The 25,760-nt window shown below is 36.5% G+C and overlaps 1 protein-coding gene across 1 annotated transcript in view; it reads right to left on the reverse strand.

Annotated features, from left to right (window-relative positions):
• Positions 1-25,760, reverse strand: part of LOC149803176 (uncharacterized) — a 52,782-nt gene that overhangs the window by 5,707 nt on the left and 21,315 nt on the right. The window contains exon 3 of the mRNA XM_089953896.1: positions 13,243-13,457. Coding sequence (XP_089810022.1) covers positions 13,243-13,457 — 215 coding nt within the window. The remainder of the gene's footprint in view (positions 1-13,242; positions 13,458-25,760) is intronic.

Below are 25,760 nucleotides of genomic sequence, written 5' to 3' on the forward strand. Positions count from 1 at the left end.
GTTCTTGCTGATGTTGATAGACTATAAATTATGTTTGGTGGAAAACGAACTGGTAATAATTCCCCAGAAATGACTAATGAAGCAACTGCTATTTGTCAACGATTATTTACAGGCGGTATCATCGATATTAATGTGTATTGGTCTCTTATTGATGAAAGTGTTGATGATTATCACAGTGATTGAGGGTATGTAATTAGATCAGTGACAATAAAATAAGATGATCAGTCAATAATGCTCAATTTGGAGCAATCATGGTCAGGGTGATAAATTCGCGATTACCTACGCATAAAGTTACCTATCGAAATGGACTTGGTGATGTTGTTCAGGGTCTATTTAGAAGAATAGCTCCAAAAGCAATACTGATTGCAAAACAATTATCAATGAAAGCTGTTGACGATGTTCGTGATAAAGGTATTGGTGCTGTTTTTGATGTTGCTAGCAAAGCATTCTCATCAATCAAGGATTAATATGACTAAAACCGAAGCCAGTATAATTACTCAGCACTGAAATTATGCCTTCAACTGTTAGTAAAATAATAAATCAAGATGCATATAAAACCTAACCGATTTCGCTGGAGCTGTACCCATGTTAGAAAAAAGAAAAAGAAATACCTACTAGTCTGATAGCAAGAATCGGTTTTCGTGCTAAACAATAACAATTATAATAAAATGTTCAAGCGTGTATCTGACATTTGACATGGATGCACCAATTCTCAAAGATGAATCTCTGCGTGATATCAATATTATTCTTATGATGCATGACAGCTAAATCAGCGTGGGCTAAATGAGCTGCTAGTTCAGGATACAATCGGATATTTATTGCCCGCTGAGGCATTTACTGAAGTAGAAGGTAAAATTTTAAAACAGATAATACTGAATACGGAGCTGATGTATGTGTTGGTTTTGTTATTAATTTCATTATGGTGTTGTTCAACAGTGTCACGTACAGTATCGATGGACAAAACATTGAATCATGTCTGGAAAACATAGACGTTGCCATGACGATATTAGGTCTGGCTAGATATTCTGATGATTACTCATGATCAGCTGGTCCGTGAATGATGTTTGTTAAAGACACCTCTAACAATCATGAAAATAATCAATATGAAATAGGACGGCCAAAAACCAATGCCAGAAAGCTGAAGCTGATGTGGAAAAAATGATTAGTAACGTTGGTCCAGATTTCTATTTAGGATTCGCAGCACGTCAATCAATGTTAATCGCAAGTGGTCCAAATAAACTAACTTTGTCAGAACGTCAACTCAGTCACTTCAATGACGCCAAGCAATTAAAAACTGGCGTTAGTCTTAATCTTTCTGCTTGTGCTATAAAATATATCGCTAAGACGAGTGGAATATTTCCACTTTTTGCTGATATACCGGCCTTAATAGCCACTGCAGCCCCAGCTATTGCAAATGCAGCTGAACCTGGTGCTGTTGGAACTGCTGCTGGAATGGCATTAAAGAAAGCAACAGGTCACGGAATAAAGACTTCTAAAAAACAGGCTCATGGTCTAAGACTACCAGGAACCCCTCCTTGGTACGGAAAGGGTCTGAGACTTCTAGAAACACTTCGTTGATTCTTCCTATATCAAATTTTGATTTAACTGATGCTGCTAAAAATAATACAAAAAACTTCAGAGGTGTTTTTATGCGTCATCAATTACCAAAACAACAAAATATTATTGAGACTGGTATCACTAATCTCGATAAAAGTTAACGGTCCTGGTACTCACTGGGTTGCATACGCAATTGATCCACGTAGAATTGTTTATTTCCATTCGTTTGGGTTGGCTCCACCAAAGGAATTTTTAATTATGTAAACGCAATACAAAATCCAGTCTGGTATTTAACATTGCCAAAACAAACAATAACCGATCTGCCAATATGTAGCCCTGAAGTTATTGTTGTACTCGACGCTGTGTAATTATTAACAATTATTAACAATACCACCTCATAAAATCGTGCACGATTATACAAGTAGATGGTCCATCGATTTGAACAGATCTTAAAGTATAATGTTTGAAATTTATGGAAGAACTTCTAAACAAAACTCAAAAATCGACAGAATAACCCATGAAAATGTGAGTATACAAATTAGCGATGAAATATCTGACTTATTAAATCTTTCAAATGTAGATCCAAACGAAGTTGTTGTATTTCAAGATTAGCAAGGAAAGTTAAAAATAAGCAATCTTTATTACAAGATATTATCGTTAGAATTAATGGTGTAACTGAAAATAGCATAGCTGTGTTTGACAGTAATGGAAAAATTAAACCCGGTGTTATTATGTCAATGATATCAAATAATATTCTTGGTCGAGTAAAAAAATCCGGTGATACAATCACTGGTTCTCTCAATATGTCTAATAATAAAATTACTGTTCTTGGAGAATCAGAATCAGAAAATGACGTCGCAACGAAGTATATCGACAATAGGAACCTTCCTTTGATGAACTTGTTAGTTTTTCGTTAATAATGAAATGACCACAATTACATCTGAGTATTTTAATCATGTACAATTGTTTTCAAATTTTCGACACTAAACTCTGACATAAAAAAATACCGACAGTTAAGTGTATACAGTAGCATCTGGATAACCATATGGTCACCAATCAATAAATCCATTGAATATCGCACTGAGGTAACCGGTATACACAGGCTCATGGCGTTACAACATTTACGATATCTGCCACAATTTCATGGGGGGACCAGAGTAATCGAGTAGTCTAAGGCGCTCCCCATTATGGATCACTGCTATCTCACCTCTGCGTGGGTTCTAGTCTCCGATTCGGCCAATGTGGGTATGTGAGAAAGCTTGCCAGTAGCTTCTCGTGGGTTGGTGGTTCTTTCCGTGGTTTTCCCGGGTTCTTCCTCCACTATTAATACTGCCCGCAATGTATAGCCTATAGCCACACAGCAGCAACAACAACAATAACAACAGTTTCACGGCGTTATCCACTCCCGACTCTGTCAGGTGGATCTCCTGGATATGTTAGTGATGTTGGAGCAAAACGATGAGGAAACAGCTGTAGTGGAACCCGAAGAACAAAAACACTCAGCTTGATTTATTATTGATGTCTTGAATTAGTCGCTAAATTCCCACCTAATTTAAATAATGAGCATTCCTACCAACGTTCAACGTTTCTGAGCACTGGAATGCAAAAGAAAATAAAAATATTGTTGACGAGTATACATTAAAAGTAAAAAAATATCGCAGACGTGTTAGTTGTTATTGACATAATTGTGTATTCGACGTCTGCTGTTATCGCTGGAACAGGTGTCCTGCTATCAACAATAACAATGACATCGCCAGCAATTATAACAATTTGTTTATCACCTGCAACAAGAATTGCTGGTCTACTTAATATAGTCGCAAACAAATATGTACATGTCCAAATACAAAATTGCATGATTGTTTAGTCAAGCTTCATACTTCAACGCTGGCTTATTCTAAGTTATCTTCGTTATTGTCATCAAGTCTTGGCGATGGAATAATATCAGATTTTGAATTTACACAGAAGGTTGGAATTTACAAAGATGTAATAACTGTTAGAATCTACATCTGATTTAAATATTATTATTATTATTATTATTATTATTATTATTATTATTATTATTATCGAATGATCTTTGAAAATCCGTTAAATTACTGATTCTGGAAGGCTCAAACTTCATGCGCTTTTGTAATTAATTTAATAGGTTTATTGATAATTCTGATGAAACACAGTCTGAAGTAATGTTTTTTTTATATCTGATTCTGATACAATTTCAACTAAAAAAATTAACAAAATGAATAAAATTATCAATAAATCCTAAAATACCTGGGATTTGACCATTCGAGAATCAATAATTTAACAGATTTTCTACTAAGAAAGCGATTAAAATCAGTGAAAAAACGATGAAGTTTGACTAAATGTCATCAGAATCTCACAATATTAAATTTTTTTAGCATCATTTATAAATATTATTATAGGAATTAAATAGATATTCTTTGAAGAATCGTAATATGATATTTAAAAAATAAATGATATTTAAAAAATAATAATAATAGGACTGAGTTTATAATTTGATAGGGTTATATGATACTTAAAATAATGAAAATAAGATAGACTTCATAATTTGATTGGTAAATGTTACTAAAAAAGATGAAAATCATACTGAAAACAGAAAAAATACATAATAAATATTATAAACTGAATAAATACTATCATCAGAAGAAAAAATAAAAATCTTATTCTTCACTGATTTCATAATTAGTTAGGGTATAAAGTACTTAAAATAACAATTATAGGACTAATCAGAATAAATATTATAATCTAAACCAGAATAAACATTATTATCAGAAATAAATCTAAATCAGAATCAATATTATAATCATAATAAATATTATAATTTATATAAAAATAAATCTGAATCAGAAAAATGTTATATAACATTGAAATTTTTATAATCACTAGTAACTTTGTCATTGTTTTCATTTTCACCTTCATAGCTTTAACTTTTACTACGATCACCGACACTTCTTTCATTTTCACGATCAGACATAATCTATCTCAATTGCCTTACACGTGTATTAATAAATTTTTTGTTTCGTATTCGTTAGCTAATTCTGATATGATTTTTTGAATTGCGCGTAGAAGTGAGATTAATTGTTCAACTTCTGCATCTTTAACCATAGCCAAGGATCGGAATATAGCTTGTTCAATGAGCTAAATGAGCTTATATTGTGTAGGTAGTATATATATATTTATTTATTTATATATATATATATATATATATATATATATATATATATATATATATATATATATATATATATATATATATATATATTTATTTATTTATTTTTTTATATATATATATATATATATATATATATATATATATATATATATATATATATATATATATATATATATATTCAAATTTGAACTATTGTACTGATTCAAAATCGCACATAATTCTTCAGGATTTTTTTCGTCAGATATTTTTATATTTTCATGTTTTAATTTTTTCATTGCAGAAATATTAGTATTAATATTTTGGCCGTTCGTTGTTTTATAAATATATACTTAAAATAAAAACTATTACATATTATTATATTATTATATATTATTGTTACATTTACAGCATTATATACAATCTTAGTTCTAAGGACGGCACAATATATATCAAGTTATTTACAACATTATATTATATACAATCGTAGTAGTGAGGACCACACAACCCTGATGTGAACTCCTAGATTGTCCAACGACATTCTAGCAGGTTCAGTGGATACATAAATAATCTTAGTTCTAACGACTGCACAACATTAACTTAATTCTGTGGACGGCACAACACTGACTTAGTTCTAAGGACGGCACAATATATATATATGGGGCCTTCTCTACGTTCAACAGATTTCTGCACATCCTCCTCATAATCAACCCCGGGAGAGTGCAAAAGATCATCCACCACTTTTCTGTTGAAGTTCGACCATGACGCTTCCGCCTCATCTATTAATGAAAAAACCTCGAAATATCGCCATTCGTCAGTGACGGGATTCGAACGCCAGACCTCGAGTACGAGAAACCAGCACGCTAGCACTGCGCCACAAACCAACTTTTTTTATATGTGTTTCCGAAATTATTATGACGTTACCTATGCTGGATTTGTACAGATGATTATTATACTGAATGAATAAACCATAGCGTGGATTTCTTTTAATTTTCCAGAACACTCTGTATAAAATAATCGCACATCATATTTCTGTATGCAGGTTGAAATACATGTATGTCTGTATACTGATATTTACCTAAAAAAACTTGGCTGTATTGTACACGTAACGTGCGGTGTGATTCACTGCATTTCTGAACTTATCAAGGATGAAGTCAAATGATGCAAAATATCCTTCCACTAATTTGAACTATAAAAAGATTACTTTACTGCTCTAATAGCTAATTACACACATATATTTAAATTATTGTATATTAGTACTGAGTAATGACACAAAATATTGCGCTGTAACAAGCGGGATCTCTATTTAATTACCCTTCAGGAGAGAGCTTAGCTTGACACAGTTATGTCGGTACATAAGTTTGTATCTAACAGAATCGGAAGATACAAAAAAATTTTTTGTTGTTTATATTGCTTCGAAAATGCTGATCTGGTAATATTATCTGTAACATATTGTACCGAACGCGGGTGAATATCAAAATATCTGCCAGCTGCATTTATCGATGCAAATATTATTTTTTTTAGCCAGTCTCTTTATTTACAGATTTAACCAACCTAATTACAATTTTTTTTACACCTTCCAGTATGTCCAAATTTGTTATGTTGACTCTGTGTGCTACCTTGTAAATTATCCAAGGAATTGTTGAGCTTACTGCGGTTGATATGATCAATCACAAGACCATTTTCGATTACTCCATTATAACATTCGTATACGAATTTATGACAGAAACAATGTTTATTTCCCCTGTATTCAACATGAGATAACCAGTATTAGTGACATTACCGAGTGTTTGTTTTTAGTCGACACTGCCTGATTACATCATCTCGAGATGCTTCATAATTCTTGATGATGGGATGTTTCATCAATTCATTTTCTCCAATTTATATGTTAATAGTAGTCTAAAATGTTAATTTGAAAATCAAGCGAGATAATAACCAGCATTTTTTTTACCTTAAGATTATTGTTAGTGTTATATTTTTTAATAATATCTTTTCAGTTCTCTGTATTTTTACCAGAACATTGCACACACAACTACTGTTCTCCTTCAAATACGGTTTTGGTCCATAACTCTCTCTTCGTACACTTTATAAGTGAAGTCCACATAGTTCGTTTACGCAAGCTTTATTGCAGGGAGTTATAGAACCTATTACAAGCCATTTGGATTGATTCTTTTTCTGAATCATTACATAGAAGCCTTCATTATAATATGGAAGAATTGGAGAGATTATCTGTAATTGAACCACTAAATCTAGGTTCGATCTTGATAGAAGAATCTCTGATTTGCGAAGTCGACCTCTGGTTGATCCGACGGAAGTTCTGATTAAAAGACTTCGTGGCTCCAAGAAAGAATTTAGCGACGATGGTGCATCTCATGTGTGATCAACATTCAGAATCATGCAAAATACCGAAGGTGTTGTCGATGCTACAACGAACGACCAACGAGCAGCGACAATTATTAATTATCTCGATAATCAAAGATATTTTTCAAAAGCAAAATTTATTGTGGGATTCGACGATACTTGTATTATCCATGACAAACATGACCCTGTCCGTCTTCACACTGGAAATATTATGTTAAATAAAATTCAAAACCAGGAATGTTGACTTTTATTGTCAAACCGTATTATGAATGAGCGTATCCTGTAACTGCAGTTATTTATGCAATATTCCCGTTGACTGATAAACCCAGCGTTAGTGATTTCAAACCATTGAAATTTTCGAACATAAATTGTGTAGCCGAAGCTAATAATGGAACATTTAATAAGTGCGATACGTGGAAAACACTAACAGATCTACGACGTGAAGAAATAAAAAAATGGGCTGAATTAGTGAAGGATAAAGGAGGTACAATAAATGAAGATGATAAATTAGGAAATAAATTAAAATTCCCAATAACACCAAAAAAAAAACAATAGCAGGAGGGATTTTGTACGAATCAAAATATAAATTGAAAGGAGCTCTGATAAATATTATTGATCATAATGAGCATGGGTGGACATCGGCTATGACAATATATTCACGAAATCGCACCGTTAAACTTTACCAAGGAGATATATTTAATTTTATTAACGAAAGGAGTAAAAGTGATTCTGTATCAGTATGGTTATTTCAGAATTCTGAAGAAGATACTAGTGATCTGATAATGCCTGATGGAAGTCTTTCTATTGAAGAAAAAATAAAATTTGATAAGTTTTTAAGACCTAATGGTGAGATTTATCGAACAGAATTTCTTCATAAAAAATGAAAAATCTTGCGCTGAAATATACCCATGACGATGTCATGCATATAAAGTTGCTCAGTGATTGCTTTATTATTCCATCAGTAGCGGCTCATTTTGTTAGAGAGAAAAATTCGTTAAAGCCTACGAGGTTTGATTTTTTCGATGATATAATATCGAGAAGTGTCGAATACGGACACGCTGAATTATGGAATACTAGATACGATAATAAAGATGTTATATCGGTTGATATAGTTGCATGTTATCCAGGAAGTTTTCTTGGAATACGTATTTTGAGCGATTTGGACATCCAACACACGAGATGACCAGGGTATCGCTAATCGGACCATTACCAGATTTTGATTTGACTGGATTGCTTGTATCGAGTCATTTAAGTTTGTCGATGATCTTCATCCGATTTGTTATGTGAGGTTTGGTAAACACTTTTCAGAAAAGATGTGGGCACCAACAGTATTATTACGGTATATGCTTGATGTAAAAATACTATTATTGTTAACAGTAAATGAAGCAATTATATCATACAGTCCGCAAAAACAAGTTTGGGCACCTCAGCAAAAATAAATATTCTTATCATGAAAATCCTGATATAACCGAATTAGAGAATAAAATCGCAAAAGATCTTGACAGAAAAATAATTGGTTAATTCACCTAAGGAGGATCATATAATCATAAACGACATTGTACAAGATTAATTATGATGCTGAACTAGATTTTATAATTACTGATTTCAACGAAGAGAAATATATCCATAAGTCGAGAAACAGTTTTTTGTCAAATGGAACTAAATTAGGTACAATTGTGAGTCATACTGATGGTGAGTCACTGCATTTTACTCATTCAAGATCTTCAATGAATGCGCATGTTTTGATAAATTTATTCTTGATGATAAACAGATTTTCTGAATTTGCCGTTAGAGTCGATACGGGTTCATTTTATATCAATAAAAACACGCGGAATTGTTAGAACAGTTAAACATAGGCGCTTATGCATTATGGGGCGAATGGAGAATAAAACAAGAAAATATACTTAGTTATTCTGAATCTGCCGACGTTGAAATCAAAAATATTTATTAAAAAATAATCAAATATCCAAATTATTATCAGCACCATTGGTATATGATCCTGTAGCTAGACATAAGACTGTTTATCTTAATGGACTAGGCAGTTCTGGTAAAACAACACGTGTGATTGATTTATTTCGTCAGAGTTCTTCAAACTCTTTTTATATATATGTTTTGACCCTACACATAAACTCGCCAGAGAAATGAACGAGCGATTAGTTAAAACTCATACTTATCACAGCTTCTTTCGATGGAAGGGAGATACATAGACATCTGAACGAATGGGTGAAATATATATATTCCAAGGATTATTATTTGGGATGAAATATGTACAGTGCCGCTAGAATCACTAAACATATTCTTGATCGGTTGTTGACAAAAAATACTGCTGTAATAATGTGCGGCGATCATGGTCAATCACCGACTTTTGTTGGATTGTTTGCACATGAATGGTTAAATAATTTTGTTGATTATTATGAGGAAATAAATGATGGTCGTAGAGCACTTGATCCAGAATTAAAAGAGTTTAAGAAATTAATTAGACTACAACACAATACAATTCAGTATGAAATAATGCGTGAAATAATTTCAGAAACTCCTATTAACAATTTTTGGAATTTATGGAGACCAGATGCTTTGATAGTTGCAAGTAGAAAAATAGTTCGTGATACACTTTAACAACAATTATTTATGTTACATAAAGAACAATTTTCAGATTTACCCGTTCCATTGTGTTATCGACCATCAGATAGGCGACGACTGAATATTGAAGTTGATATATCAGGAACATCAGTGAAACGAAATCTTGTGTTAAATGATATTGTATGTTGTTTAGAGAACGTCAACGCCTGACGGAGTCAAGGACAAAACTCCGTGGACTCAGGATATGCTATAAGGATTCATTTTTTCACAAGGATTAACTATTTCTGATACTAATATTTGGAATATTGATGATCGATACGATCACATTCATATTTATGGTCATATTTAGTTCATCTAGCAGTATCTAGAATCTGAAGAATATCTCAGCTGCGGAGGGTTATTATAGACTTTACAGAAACTGCTAGTAATAGTAATAATTCTATTGATAATGATTTAATAAGAAAAAATTAGTTATTTATGGACAATGTGACAAAAATATAAAGGCGACTTTGATCTTGATGTTGAATTTATAATGTCTCTGAAACAACAGCAAAATAATCATTGTGCAAGTTGTAACGCAGTAATGTTGTGGCAGTATTCAAATAACAATCCAAGACAATTTACCGTAGACAGAATTAATAGTAATTTTGTTCACACACGCACAAATGTGATGCTGAACTTTCTTGAATGTAATCGACGTCGAGGCGCTAGTTCACAAAAGTGAATGCGGTGGCAATTGTGTGTCTTCAGGAATAACTTGTAATTGTTCACGTACAAACCCACGCTGAGGAGCAGTTGAATCTAGTCAGTAGATTGCATCTCTACCCGTGGATCTTATCACGCTGAAAATTGTATCTGTCGTAACACTCCAAATAGGATTAGTGGCTCGTTTTTTTACCACCTTCAAGTTCACCAGGTTCACATAAATACCTCACAGTCACATCACATAGTACTGGTTGGTTTGAAAAGTCATGTTGTTGTATTGGTATATGTTTTGTTGTAATTGCATTAATGCGTTTCATAGAAAAAGCAAGAGTAATTTCATGATTTAACGCAGCTATCGTACTTGGTAGTCTAGCAACTCATTCACGAGATCTATTGTCTTTCAGAATTATTTCCTTCACATACTGATATCCGTACGATCTTTCAGTAAGTGTTCGAATAAATCGTTCAACAATTTCCTGATCGCGATGAATTGTGGTATGTCCTCGTCTGATTTTTGACGTTATGTTTTTCATCACAGATAATACTGCACCAAGAAATCCTTGCCAGGATCAACCTGTAGTAAATGTAGCCCTCGTAGACCACCGAGTGGTCCGGATCTTCGTTGATAAATTCGTCCAAAGGCAGATGCAAATTCAACTGCTGTTTTAGTTGATAGTGGTTCTGCTTCTTTATACCTACTTGCAACGTAAATGACGGTTAACGCATATTTGCATGTACGTGGTTGACGGCTATCAATTTTAATAGTATCGTGTGGTAAAATGAAATATCTGTTTGATAAACTTCATCAATATGTGCATACTGAATTTGTTTAGGTGGTGGTAGTTAATTTTGCCATATTGCCTGTCGTGCTAACCAATTAGCAGTAACATAACGTGTGACTTTTTCTGCATCAGCGAGTTTACTAATCGCTGCTCCACTCCTCCAATATCCTCTTGGGCTATAATAAATCGATTCAATAATACTAATAACTATCAGTTGATTAATTACCGGCCTCTAATACTAGTTTACTTTTCATCACAGATTATACCAGAAAGTCAGCGAGTTTTTCTCTGAGAGATTTAATTTTTTTATGGAATTTAACGAGTGAATCAACTTCAAATCTGCAATATGTTGTTGTTTTAAATCCTTATCTTTATACGCTACATCATGAACGTGACATGCTGGATCAAATGCATTTACTGGATGCTCTCCAGGTCTTGGTTGATCTCGCTCGTCAAGTCGGATATCAAGTTGGGTTCCAGGACCACAATAATTGTATCCGGGAAGACGTTTTTCTCCTTGATATTTAGCCCATGGAGGTCCTAGTAATTTTCATAATGAAGCAGCGATATCATTATGTTTTCCTTGGCTTGTCAAGGGAGATAAATTTGTATTTGCTTGTACCACATTTCACACATTTACCTGTCAGTGCACGCTTTATTTTTTGTTATTGTTGTTGGTAATCTACTTGTAGGGATGGATACTTTGCATCGAACACAATATAAATCCATATTAGTTATTATATTTGTACAACATGGATGTCATTGATTTCTCAGCGACACGAAATCAAGAGCCAGTAAAACATATTTCAGCATCACCGAACTCCATCAGAATGATTATAATGTGTCCTTCCTGATCGGGTAAAACACAATTACTGCTTAATTTGATAATGAGATGGCTCAAGTGGGATAACTTATATTTAGTGTCACCATCCGCAGAAGATCAGAGATGCTACGATGTGCTTAAAGATTTGAATGAAAATGCAAAATTGTTGGACGAGGTGGTAATGATATTATTGATTTTATCACCAATATTTATGAAGCCCCTTCTGTAGATGACCTCGATGGATTTATTAATAATCTTGTTGTATACGATAATGTAATGCTGGACAAACATTTAAATCCAACTCGGATATGTTCTCGAGGCAGACACAAAAACAAAGACGTGATTTATATTACTCAGCGATAGACACAACTACCTAGAGTGATCAGAGATAACTGTAATATGTTAGTCGTCTTTAATGGAGTTGAAACGCATTCTCTGCGAAATATTCATCAGACTTGGTGTTCAGCGGACATGGACATGATTAGGTTCAAAAACTTCTTTTCAAAAGCACAAGTTTCCTGACACGGATTTATAGCAATAAATACACACGATCCTCGGTCGCGATATCGTATAAGTCTTGATAAAATCTTTGGTTAAGAGACTGATATAATAATGATTTAATTACTCACACATTACAGCAGAGAGAGGGTGTGACCAAAAATGAATGTCCGACGGATAAACAAAAACGCGCACGACACAAATGAAGGAAGAAACAACTAACCCAAATATGCAACTCCTGTGCCAAAATTCCCCATGAAATTTATATTTTGCATGTCACAAATGGTAAAACACATCCCAGGTCTATATGAAAGATATGTGCCACGGTTCCCACTTATATGATTGGTATTAAATATCATGGTATCAGCCTATTATCAATCAGATAATTTCATACAATGTCTAAAGTATCAGACCATCCTTTCGCAAAGCATTCAAAGTTAAAGACCATCCTTTCGCAAAGCGTTCAAAGTTAAAGACTAAAATATTATCTAAAATGGTGTGTACTGATCAAATAAAATTACAACATAATAACTGGACTAGACTAATAAGATATTTCACAGCTTGACATCAACACCTTAATTCTACATCTCACTTCCAACAAATTTTATATAGGGAGAAAAATGGAATTAAATTTTGATGAAAGTGTACACATTTCTGGCTATCATCTGCATCAAACTAATGCATTCTAGGGAACATTCGATCCAATACACTGGCTAATGTGAGAGGTGGGATTTTAATAATAATAATCATAGAGTTGACATCAAGATACTTACCATACAGTCTTGGTCAAGGTCAATTGTGTTGTTTAAAATGAGGTCATACGTGTTTGATGTTCGATTATGTACAAATTCTAGAGGCTTAATAAAACATGCTGATGTATTAGCATCAACAATTTCAACTGTTGGTTCTGTTGAACAGGAGCAACCAATGGCCACACGAGTCTCTCCACAGTTGCTGCTACATTCAGTGATACTGGTCACATGATTCACTGAAAAGACAGCGATATTTATGTTATTAATTTGCGTAATACATGCACATACATTATTCATTAAGATTTTCTTAAAATTGTATAAGCCATGTACCATGCTTTCTTTCTTTTGCTTATTATCAGTAGTTTGATATATAGAAGATTGCAAAAGTTGGATGTTATTCAATGAGTTTTCTATATTCAATATTAAATCAATGCTCATTTGAAATTCTGCTTATCACATAGTTTTTATTTTAATGGAAATAATTCAAAGAGAAAGAAGAAACAATTTCTTTCAGACTGGCTCAGATCTTGCACCTGTCATTTATTGCATGAAAAAAAATAGTGCCAGATGCTCGTTGAATTCATAATTATCAGTTTTACAACCAGTAACATTTAAAAGTAGATTTTTAATACAAATTGTAATTGAACAAGAAATCGTCTTTCCAAATCACTAGAACATTTGACACAGACAGTATCACCAGACGTGATAAATGTAATATTAAACAATTACCCATTTAAGATTCTGTTTATCACATAGTTTTTATTTTAATGCAAATAGTTTAGAGAGAAAGAAGAATAAATACTTTCTTTCATACCGGCTGGGATGCTGCACCTTTCATTTCTTGCAGATAAAAATAGTCCCAGGCACTATTAGAACTAATAATAGTCAGTTCTATAACCAGTAACATTTTCAAGGAGATTTTTTTTAGTTCACAAATTACAATTGAGAGAGCAACTGTCCTTTCAAATTATTAGAACATTTGGAACAGAGAGTAGCAGCAGACAGCATGGAAATTTCTGTTTGATGTCACATAATTTGTTAACTTGATTTACGTTAGTCAAGTCGGAATGTTTACGGTCTCCACTACTAAGCATTCCAATTGCTGGATATTCATTTGAGGCGATGATTACTGGCTGCAGAAATTGTAGATTTCCTGTCATGTATTTGTGACTGGATATTTGCATTATTTGATTTGGAACAGTACAGTACAGTAGACATAGGCAAATTCTGTTTAGAGTCGGCATTGCATCACATAATAAGAAACCTTATCTCTTTGGAACGTGTTACTGTGTAAAGAAATATTGTGGTTGGATAACATCGCTATTTGGGAGACCGGCGTATGTACACATTCTTTTCTCAACAGAGGCGAGTTTGGTATTCATATAAGTATATGTTTAATGTAATTAAATGATGTTTACACAAAGAATGGAGTCCAGCTAGGGCCCGGGATGTGGCTCAGTTCAAGGTCAGTTCAGTGGACACGCACACGAAGTTGGATTAGCGATCAGCCAATCAGAGACAAGGGTCTGCTGTGATGAGGTAGCTGATATCAGTCATTCACTTTACAAGTGATCAGCATCGAGAGTGATCTGTTTTTGTTTTCGTATTATATTCTATTCTGAGTTGCTTGCTATTGGAACTTGACAGTCTGTCAGGATTCAATTATAGCCTATTCCGGATATATGTTGATAAAGTTTTGAATTTCGAGGCGTGCGTTGACATTTGGATTCATCTGGTTTACATTACAACGACAATTTACAAGTTGCCTGATTCTTTTAAGTGGTTGTTGTGTAGCACCGTCTGCTTCGCAACCCTTTTGTTCTGCTGGGCAATTGCCGACTTAAAATTGTGTCTTGCTTCGTGTATATCATCCCATTGTTCGGCAGGCAGTTGCTGACTTCTTGCATATCATGGATAAATCGCACCAGCTTTCGTCTTCTCGCGGGTACCGCGGTCGTAGAGCAGCAAGAAACAGACAACACTGGGATGCTCAGTCACCCAAAAATTGGTCGGTGGGAAAACTTCTTAAAAAATACATGAAATTAACATTATTGTGCCGGCTTCTTTAAAGAAGGCTTAACTTGTGCAGATTTACGAGGAAAATTTGAGCTAATTCAAGATGGCGGCATAATACAAGCGGTTAGGCCCCTGGATTCTGACTCCCCCGAAAGGGAGGGTTTGCAGCAGTTCGTGATGACGTCAGTACCCACAGACTCGCCCACTTACCTGGAAGAGATTGGGCACAGTAATTCTGCCAGCCAGGCAGCGGCGAGCCTGCGGAAATCTACCGATGCATCTAATTCCTTATATTCATCCATGCGCCCAGCTTCGAGAACCAGTCAACGTAGTGCGCAGCCGCGAGCAATAGGAATACACTGTTCTACGTCCACGGTAGGTAGTGCTCCTAGCACCAGAGAAAAGAAGAATCAACCACAACAAGGTGGCGGTGCTCCTAGCACCGGAAAGAATAATCAACCAAAAACAACAAATACCCCAGCTTCATGTGAAGGATACCGTTCAATTGGAAGCAGTTTCATCTCTCCAAGCAGCAGTGATAAAAATGCAAGCTCAGTTAAATATGACCAACCATACGGGATATCCTTGTACTGAGACACAGTCGCATACCCTCGCAATAGCGATGTCGGCCACGGAAACCAGGTCTGGTAACGCTGTGGCTGTCACCGATTTTTCTGAACATGCCGTGCCTATCTCTACCCTTCCGGATATTGACCCCGTCAGCTTACAACTGCGAAAGGAGGTTACTGCAGGTAAATACGTAAATTTATCTTTACTTCTAATGCCACATGAATTTGTAGAGCAAACATCCATTCAGTCAGGTCAGTGGGGCATGAAATTGGTGGGAAAGCTTCCGGGTCAAATTTCGAATTTTACACAAGCCTGCGATCATACGCTTTCCAAGAACTTGTCTATTAGCGAGTTCATACTGGCGTTTAGTCGGTACAAGGTGATCATGTGCGATGCCTTCCCTTCCAGAACTCAAGAATAGGATCTCTATCAAAAAGAGATGATAAAAATGCATACACGAACAAAACGAAGCCCAACTTTCTATGAGCACCACAAAGAATTTACGCGAAAAGCAGTCATTTACTGCAGGTCAATGAATATAACGTGGACTGGAGTAGAATCGACCACAAGCTCCAAACATATGTATAATCTACTTACAAGGTTGTTCCATGTCAGCATTGCCGGAGTTTTGCTCATGATTCAGACTTCTGTCACCTTGCTCCGCAGGCAGCAGTTAGTCAACCGAGACAAGGTCCATCAGTGAATAGACAGAGTACAGTAGATAGACAAGGTCGGAGAAGGATATTACACTTAGGGAAAGAAATATGTAATAATTTCAATGGAACAAATGGCTGTTTCCGAGCAAATTGTAGTAATGCGCACGTGTGCTTGACTTGCAGAAAAACTCATTCACATCTCAAGTGCGACCTGATGACTAAGCAGGTGCTGCAACCTACAAAACCTGATTGACTAAATCAGGATATAGCGGTAACATTTCGGGCAACCACACCAATCAACATTACTAGATTGCAAGAAGAATTGCAACACCATCCTGATAAAGAATTTGTGGATTATCTTATAAATGTTCTAAGCTATGGTTTTCATACGGGACTTTCTCATCAGCCTGCTTCTTCATTTGTGTGTAAAAATTTGATATCAGCGACATCACAACCCGATGTGCTTGACGTATTACTTGAGTACGAGCTCTTCAAGATTTACCTCATAGGCCCTTGTCCACCATTTCCTGTATACCGGATTAGCCCCCTGGGCGTAGTACAAAGCAAATATTCTGGCAAGTACAGACTTATAGTAGATCTGTCGGCACCTCGCACTTCACTTGAGCATGAAAGTATCAATGCCTTAATCAGCAACGAGCATTTTTCTCTCTCGTACATAACAATACATGATGCTATTCACATTCTGGTGCAGTTAGGAATGGATAGCTCAACATAATTATGGTATATCACATTTTTTTTGCATTTACTGGATGATTTTTGTCAGTTGATGAGCCTGGTTTTCCAGCTGAAAGAACAATGGCATTAATCACATTGATTTTCAATAGGTTATCTATTCCAATTGCTCCCCACAAGAGTTTAGGACCGTCTCCAGTCATGGAATACTTGGGTATAATTCTAGACTCAGAAAAAAATGGAACCTAGATTGCCACAAGCTAAGTCGAGCAGATTAGCTGCACTGATAAAAACTTTCCAGCAAAGGTAATCTTGTCAACTTATTTTGTTGTAGCCATATTTATAATTCTAATTTTCTTCGGATCAGTTAGATTTCAAAAGGATTAATTCTTTTTTCTCTGAAAATATTTTGAGGAGTGCTCACACATAAATTTTGGAAAGACATTGCTTACAAATTTAATTTGGGTTTCCAACACGTGAGTGCCATTATTTGCATTTCTACAAGGAATTATTGTTGTTGTTGTTGTAGGGTTTAACGCCATTTTTCAGCACACGATAGGCTATACATGGCGGCCAGTATTAATGGTGGAGGAAGAACCCAGGAAAACCCTGGAAAGAACCACCGACCCACGAGAAACTACTGCAAGCTTTCTCACATACCCACATTGGCCGAATCCTAGACTCGAACCCACGCAGACAGAGGTGAGATGGCAGTGATCCGTAACGGAGAGCGCTTTAAACCACTCGGCCACTCGGGGCCCCCTCACAAGGAATTGTAGATAAGCACAGTACTGACCACAACATACGTCATCATCATCCTTGGATTTTCCATCAGGATTCGAACTTGAAATTATTAGAAAATTTATTGCTAGTACTTTTGCAATTTAATTCGTGGGTTATTCTTAGATTATTTTTGAATTTGATTCTTGAAACCGTAAGTTCTTCTCCTTTTTATTTTTACAGAATGTTCCAGGAAAATAAATTATTTGTTAAATTTTAAAAATCTTGTTTTTTTCACTCGTTCTGTGTTGCTGTTTATTCGAGCAAAAATACGTAGCAGTTCGTATTCGTGCTGTCCAAGATTGCAAATGGTATTGCGGGGTGTGAAGAAATTGCAGAATAATGGACCTAACTCAAGGTTACCCATCACCTTCGATATATTAGCGAGCATGTGCACATTGCTTCAAAAAGGTTGCTTTAGTCCCTGAGTGGATGGTATGCTGCTTACTGCATCTTCATTAGCTTTCTTTGCCTCCTTACGTTGTGGCAAAGTTACGGTGACGTCGGCTACGGATATGGAGTACTTGCATATCAGTGACTTTATTATTGCTGCAGATAATTCTAATGGGACTTTAATGTTGAGAGCATCAAAGGCCAATCCATTGTGTTATGGCGTACAGATCAGACTTTTTGCAATGCATAACTGTATCTGCCCCTTATGGGCTATTCATGAGTACCTAGTGCACTGCAGCAGGGTGGGTTGTCTTAGACCTTCGGACCCGCTATTTACTACAGATGGTATTAATCCACTTTCTAGATCAGTGTTTTTGGAGACGTTACGTTTGTTCCTGCAAGTACTAGGCTATCGACAAGGCAAATTCAATGGGCACTCCTTTCGGATCGGGGCTGCCACTACAGCAGCAAATGCTGGGATAGAGAACCACCTTGTTAAAACGCTAGGCCGTTGGTCTTCTGATTCTTATTTACATTATATCAGGACCTCGATTGATGCCATTCTGCGAGCACGGCAGCCATGTGTGGATCTACTCATTCATAGATGAAGTAATGCCGTAGGAGCAGTTTCAACTACGCGTTTCTCTGCGATAAAGTGCATCTGATGGAAGCATGTGTGTTCTAGTCTAGGCTAGTTCGTATGTATCAGTGTATTCTTTTGGAGGTGATCATTCAGATTCTTTACATGTAGTTAGTTCTGAGAAGGAAATAAGTAGATCTTGTGTATTGTACTAAGTGTTTGATTGCGAGTTGTATTTTTCAGTTTTCTACACAGTGTGATCATCAGATTCAGTCGTCCTATGAGGTGTGTTAGCATTGGTAGTTTGTGATCATTATATTCATTCGCTCGGTGAGGTGTGTTTCGCACCGGTAGTGTGTTCAATGTGTTCTGCGGAACAGGATCACCAGATTCATTGGCATCGGGTGGCGTTTTAAGCATTGTGTTTACTAATGTTGTTTGGTGTATCTAGTAGGTTTCTAGTTCAACCAGTTTACTGAATGTGCACTGCAATCTGTTGCATGCATCTGACTTAATTATTGAACTACATAAACTGTATACGTGTCTGCGGAGTAGATTTTGTGGAGGTTTGTGAAAACTTTTACTTTATTTATACATCAACCCCAAACAAGGAACAAGCCGTGAACATTGCAGTTCTGAACGTACATGTTTATAGTTGTCTTAGTTTCGTCATGTATGACTTCCTTAAGATTCTTGCATCACAGACTTGCTTACAACTCCTCTCTAGATATAATGTGATCTTAGTCTTGGTATCACCATAACATTGTGTGCAGTCTTGGATCCCGGAACAGTGATACCTTGGCACTGGTTCTTGCAGTATTATCCATTTATGATGATTCACGGTCGTATAATTCTTAGTATGGTAATGATTCATTTTCATATGCATAATTGCTTATATTGATTGTGCTTTTCATGCTTATTTTAATAGAACTGCAGGTACTTCTTGTCCATATCTGTCCATTCCTTGGGGCTCTCCGCTGTATACTACTGCAGTTCCATTCTCGACATGTAGCGTCGTTTGGGCATTCTGTCCGCAATCCACTCGACTACAGCGGCAATTCTGCCTTAACAGTTATGTCAGTCAGTCATACTGTCGAGTCCGCCTCAAAACATTGGCAATTCTGCCTGGACATTTGGCCCTGACATCAGTCAGACTGGCGATTCCGCCTCATAGTTACCGCATGCTTCTCTACCATCTTACCACAACTAACCTCAGGCAGCGAAGGGTGAGACTCAAGGAATGCCAATGATGTATACTTATGTACTGTTTTGTAATGCTAAATAGATGATTAAAGAATATGAGACTACCTCTCATTAGTTCTTCGCATGCTTTAATATCATATATGCAGTTCATCTGTCAGTCAGTCCAGCTAAAGGTACATATGGTCCACCTGTCCACCATTCCATATTTTATATTGTTTAAATAGGTGTTTAATGTAATTAAATAATGTTTACACAAAGAATGGAGTGCAGCCAGGGCCCGGGACGTGGGTCAGTTCAAGATCAGTTCAGTGGACACGCACACGAAGTTGGATTAGCGATCAGCCAATCAGAGACAAGGGTCTACTGTGGTGAGGTAGCTGACATCAGACATTCACTTTACAAGTGATCAGCATCGAAAGTGGTCTGTTTTTGTTTTCGTATCCGCCACCACCCCAACTGCTGCCTGCAGTTCTGTTACATCTTACTCACCCTTCGCCTGCAGGTCTTATGATTAACCTCCCACTAGCATACTAATTCCACTGTCTCTGGAGGTGGCAACCAGACCCCTCATACTAATAGGCTGCTCTTGCCGTATCTTCTCCAGTGGTATTCGCTACTATTGCATCATCGGGCATTCTGTCCCCAATCCACTCGACTTACAGACATAACAAGTTGTGGCGATTCTGCCTCAATACAGCGGCAACTCTGCCTTAACAGTTATGTCAGTTAGTCATACTGGCGAGTCCGTCTCAAAACATCGGCAATTCTGCCTGGACATCAGTCATACTGGCAATTCTGCCTCATAGATAGGGCATGTTGGCATGTTGGCCATCTACCATCTTTCCACAACTAACCGTATGCAGCGGAGGGTGAGACCCAAGGAATGCCAAAGATCTATACTTATGTACTGTTTTATAATGCTAATTAGTTGTTGTTTAAAGAGTTTGAGACTACCTCTCTATTAGTTCTTCTTATGCTTTAATATCACATATGCAGTTCACCTGTCAGTCAGTCCAGTTAGAGGTACATATGGTCCACTTTTCCACCATTCCATATTTTAGACTGTGTAAACTGACATTTGAACCACACTTGTTATAGGGTGCGATCCATGTTATATGTCACACACACACACACTGAGGTCTCTTTTTAATTTTTTTTCATGGCGTTACATGCATTGGAAATAACGATCTTTGTCTGAATTATGCGTGTATAGGTTTCTGTAATTCTAGAGTTCAAGTACATGTATACATAAGTAAATATAACCCAACACTTCTTTCTTTCTTCCCTGCAATTTTGTATTAAATGTCTAAAACAAAATATAAGGACACAGTATTTATACATGTACTTACACTATAATTGGTTAACCCTATTTTATCAATATCAAGAACAGTATGCGAGATTAAACATCTTTCGACAAATTTATAGTAATGTAAATTCACCAGCCTTATTCGGAAACTATTTGATACTTGGATTTTAAATTGCAATTTCCTTATGATGGGCACTATTTCTTACACATATTTATAACTCAGACCTGGAGTTGATGTTAATTATAGGCTTACGCGACGGTTTATATATAACACATTTTGTTTATGGGAGTAATACCTTTTGCGGCGAAAATTATTTTATTGCTGAAGAAAATTGCGAAAATAAGTTTCTCTGCAATGATAACAAATTATATAATGCAGAGTAAATAATTGAATTTACAACGAAAATTATACTTTTGCAAGGAGGCATATTTTAACTAAGAAGACAAAAATTGTATTTATTTAACAAATATGTATTTTTGTCTATGACGTGGACAATTTTCTATGCGAATCAGACACAATACACTATTAAATCACTTTGCTGCAACAACTATCAATTAAAGATTTTCATTAGTCCGTACGTTCTATATTCGTGACTTTATTTTTCACGCCCGAGTGCATCCCTGTCGGGATACAAACACTGGTAAGCGCCGATATTTATCCACAAACATAACCCGTACGGTTTCGAAATCACTGCCAGACGAAACCTAATAGCGGCCCACATGTTTGACAAACACACGGTTGTAATGTCAGCACGCGGAAACCAGTCTGGCTTGACCATGACTTTACCCACTTTTGCACTCGTGCAGGCGTAGATAAGGTAGATACAATTAAAACCCGCACGGTTTCGAATGCTCCCGGGTCGTTAATCACATGGATGTGACTTCCCTACTCGCAAGCGCCCCATTACTATATTGATCAGTTGTGTCTGCAGCATTGATACTTATTGGTTGTTGTTGTTTGTTGTAGGGTTTAACGCCATTTTCGGAATAAGATAAGCTATACATGACGTCCAGTATAAATGGTGGCGGAAGAACCCGGAAAAGACACATCGACCCACGAGAAGCTACTGACAAACGATCTCACATACCCACATTGGCCGAACTTGAGACTCGAACCCACGCAGGCAGAGGTGAGATGGCAGTGTTCCATAATGGTGAGCGCTTTAGACCATTCGGCCACTCGGGGCCCCCGATACTTATTAGAGCAACATTGTTTTAGTTTGCACGTTTACTCGACGTTTACCGCATACGGAAACAGGTCACAATTATTACTTCCGGGTAAGTACCCACGAATGTAGCCCCAGTACCCAACTTCAGAAGTTGAGGTGTTTTTCGGAACCGATCACTTTTATTTACACATTTTGGGATTGAGGATTATATACAAGGTTTACTTGCCTCTGAAATTGAAGAACGTAGCTACATGCGCAACTACGCACCTCCTAAATTAAAAATTGCACAATGAAAGTGCTCCAATAAGCATTTGCAATTTTACCTATTGCAAAAACACATGTTAATATAGTCATTTTACGAAGAATTTAACTTTGTTTGCATACCAATCAAAAGATATATTAAATGACCTTAGCAAATCATGCAAATAAACCAAGGAATGCAGTTAAGTGTTTGGAACTATTTTGTTAATCCTAAAATAAGGATGTGACCTCCAAGTTAGACCGCGTAGGGATAATATATAGCGAATATGGCGCAGAGTTGTCCCAGCATATTTTTAGAGCATTTTTTACTCTTTCATTTTGGTGGTGATGCTTGAGTTTGATTTAGGCAGTCTTGGTACTGATTTGAAGGAAATGTTTTTTTTTAATTAGGTTTTGGACGTAATGGAAAGTTAAATACTGATACACGAATGTAAAGACTATATTGAAAAAAAAATAATTGTGATACAATTGTGAGACCATGCATATCAATTGTCTATTTCGTTTCTGCCTTGCGATTATCTGTGCAACAGTCGTCGAAAGTTTTCCATTCTGCCAACACCGTCTCGAAATTCGACGTCGGTAATTGTTTTATCTTCAATGGCCACCGGGTATAGTTTACTAATAATATTGAGAATGTTTGCGATGCGGCGAGAATTTCTGAATGAACACGTGCTCGTTGATGCACTCGTTATGAAATAAGTTTTCTAGCGCCTCTCGCGACACTGGTTAGTATCGGTATAGAAGTGACGGCAAATCCTATCAGTGTGCCTATGATAGTCGCCGTAGTCTCGATTCCGATAACGCCAAAGCCAATAGTTGTGTCCGCGGCAAGTTCGCAGATCTGATATGCGTCAACACACACGCGTTTGTATTTCGCGAATGGCGGTTTTCTTTGCAATTTCATATAGCAGCTGTTGTTCTGCTTCAATTGTTGTTTCGCTTCGGTAACTTTGAGGGTTCATCACAGTTCTTCGATTAATAATATGATCGCAGAATATAATTGCTCGAGTGGCTGACCTTGTCCAGATGCATCGCGGTTGAGTGCAAGACGCTCGAGAACATCCAACCGATTGATTTTCTTTACTTGTAGAACTGTTATTAAATGGTAGAACACATTTTCACTGGGAATCTTTGTATCGGGCGATTGTTTTTTTGCTTGGCGCCTTTTTCACTAGAAATAAACCTAGTACACCTTAGCCTTTTGCCTAAAACGTTAGTTCTAGCTTTCGTCCAAGAACTGTTACGGGGATAATTGTGTATTTTGTAAATATTAGTCGAGATCTTTCTCTTTTTTTGAGTCAGTCTTGGTGGTTAGATACAATTGACGGAGAATTTTATCACGGCTAACTTTGTTGCCGAAACAGTATCTGCCTGATTTCACGTCCGACGGTGACGTTGTAGCGTGTAAATGCGATGATTCCAAGCTAGCGTCGAGTTGTATTGGACTATTAGTATGGTCCCAGCTGTCAATATCTACTTGGCCCTCACGTAGATTATATTTCAGCGTATGCCAGCGCTCTCCAAGCTGATCCAAAACACTTTCTTCCCCAGCTTTATCATCACCATAAACACATTCTGCAAGTGTCTCGTCTGCCATATATACCAGGTTGACATTGTTTAAATACTTATACCAAAGGTGTTTAGTATTGCTACAACCTCATTAAATATCCTTAGTATCTATATTCTTTCAAACTTGTTAATCTTCAACAAGTCTGGAACCTAGAACGTTTTCAGTGAATTGTCATCGAGATCTGACCTATATAAAGAATCTCTGTCGTTTAATATCTTAGCTGCAGCATGGGGATCTACCAGTAGTTGCATTTTGTTCTACTAATTCAATTTGTAAGAGTCATCTATGCGTTAATAATTGTGTACACAATAAAGAAAAAATATATGGATATATCAGTAACAAGTCCAAAGTTCCCTTGGGGGATAAATCCATCAAAATTGACATGTTATACAGTAAATAGTCCTGTGTCAAATTTTTTTTCTTCTGATAAATTACGCGATTTTGACAATCTGGTGTTTTCATACACCTACCTTGATATCAGTTGATCGTTCGCTAATTTTCACATTGTTTAGTCACAGCATCAGTATCTTTGATGGATTCTTGCATTCGTCGGATTCAGTTTCCGTTCATGATAAGAGCTCCGTTCATTATGTCGCAGAACTGTTTAACTTTCAGTTCCGTATTTGTGTTGACGTAGGCTTTACTGAAGGCAACCAACACACCAGAGTCTCAGATTTCTTCGTTTTCGGCGATCTTGGCCATGTTTCTCACGGCTTCAAATCAGTGTCGTAGAAAATGTCGTTGGTCGTTTGCAGTTTTCCTGTTCAATCTTGAAGAATCACAAGCTCTTTTGTGTCAACGCAAATAACAACCCGGTTTGCTCTCTCGACCATATCGGCTTTGATAGCAAACCTAGCCAAATCTACGTCTGCGATGCTCTTTCAGCTCGCACGTCTGTAAATGTCTACTAGCACTTTTATATGATATGAAGCATAGCTTCTAAGTGACAACGAAAATCGATAAGCTCGTTGGGTCGGTGATAGTTCGAGTGCACACATTGCTCCAACAACGACGAGATGTCCATATATTGAGCCGTCTGTTCGAGTTTGCAAAGGTATCATTGAATCAAACAGTGGCTCGTGCGCTATCACCCCAGTAACCATTATGTACCCTATCACGTACATAATCAATGACTTCATATGGCGGTGCAACACCGTCGAGGAATCGATGAACACTCGATTGCACACGGTGCCCCAACAACAAGATGCTCCAGTTTGCAACCGTAGCGTTGAATAAAATAGCGTTGCCTGCCCTCCTCCCTATCCCGAACGATGGCCTACACCATCGCGTAGATAATGAACGACTTCACGTGGCGTAAGACCGTACGGGTCTAAATAGAAAA

The sequence above is a fragment of the Sinohyriopsis cumingii genome, chromosome 3, assembly GCF_028554795.1.
Source record: "Sinohyriopsis cumingii isolate HCF-2022 chromosome 3, ASM2855479v2, whole genome shotgun sequence".
NCBI classification, from domain to species: Eukaryota; Metazoa; Mollusca; class Bivalvia; order Unionida; family Unionidae; genus Sinohyriopsis; species Sinohyriopsis cumingii.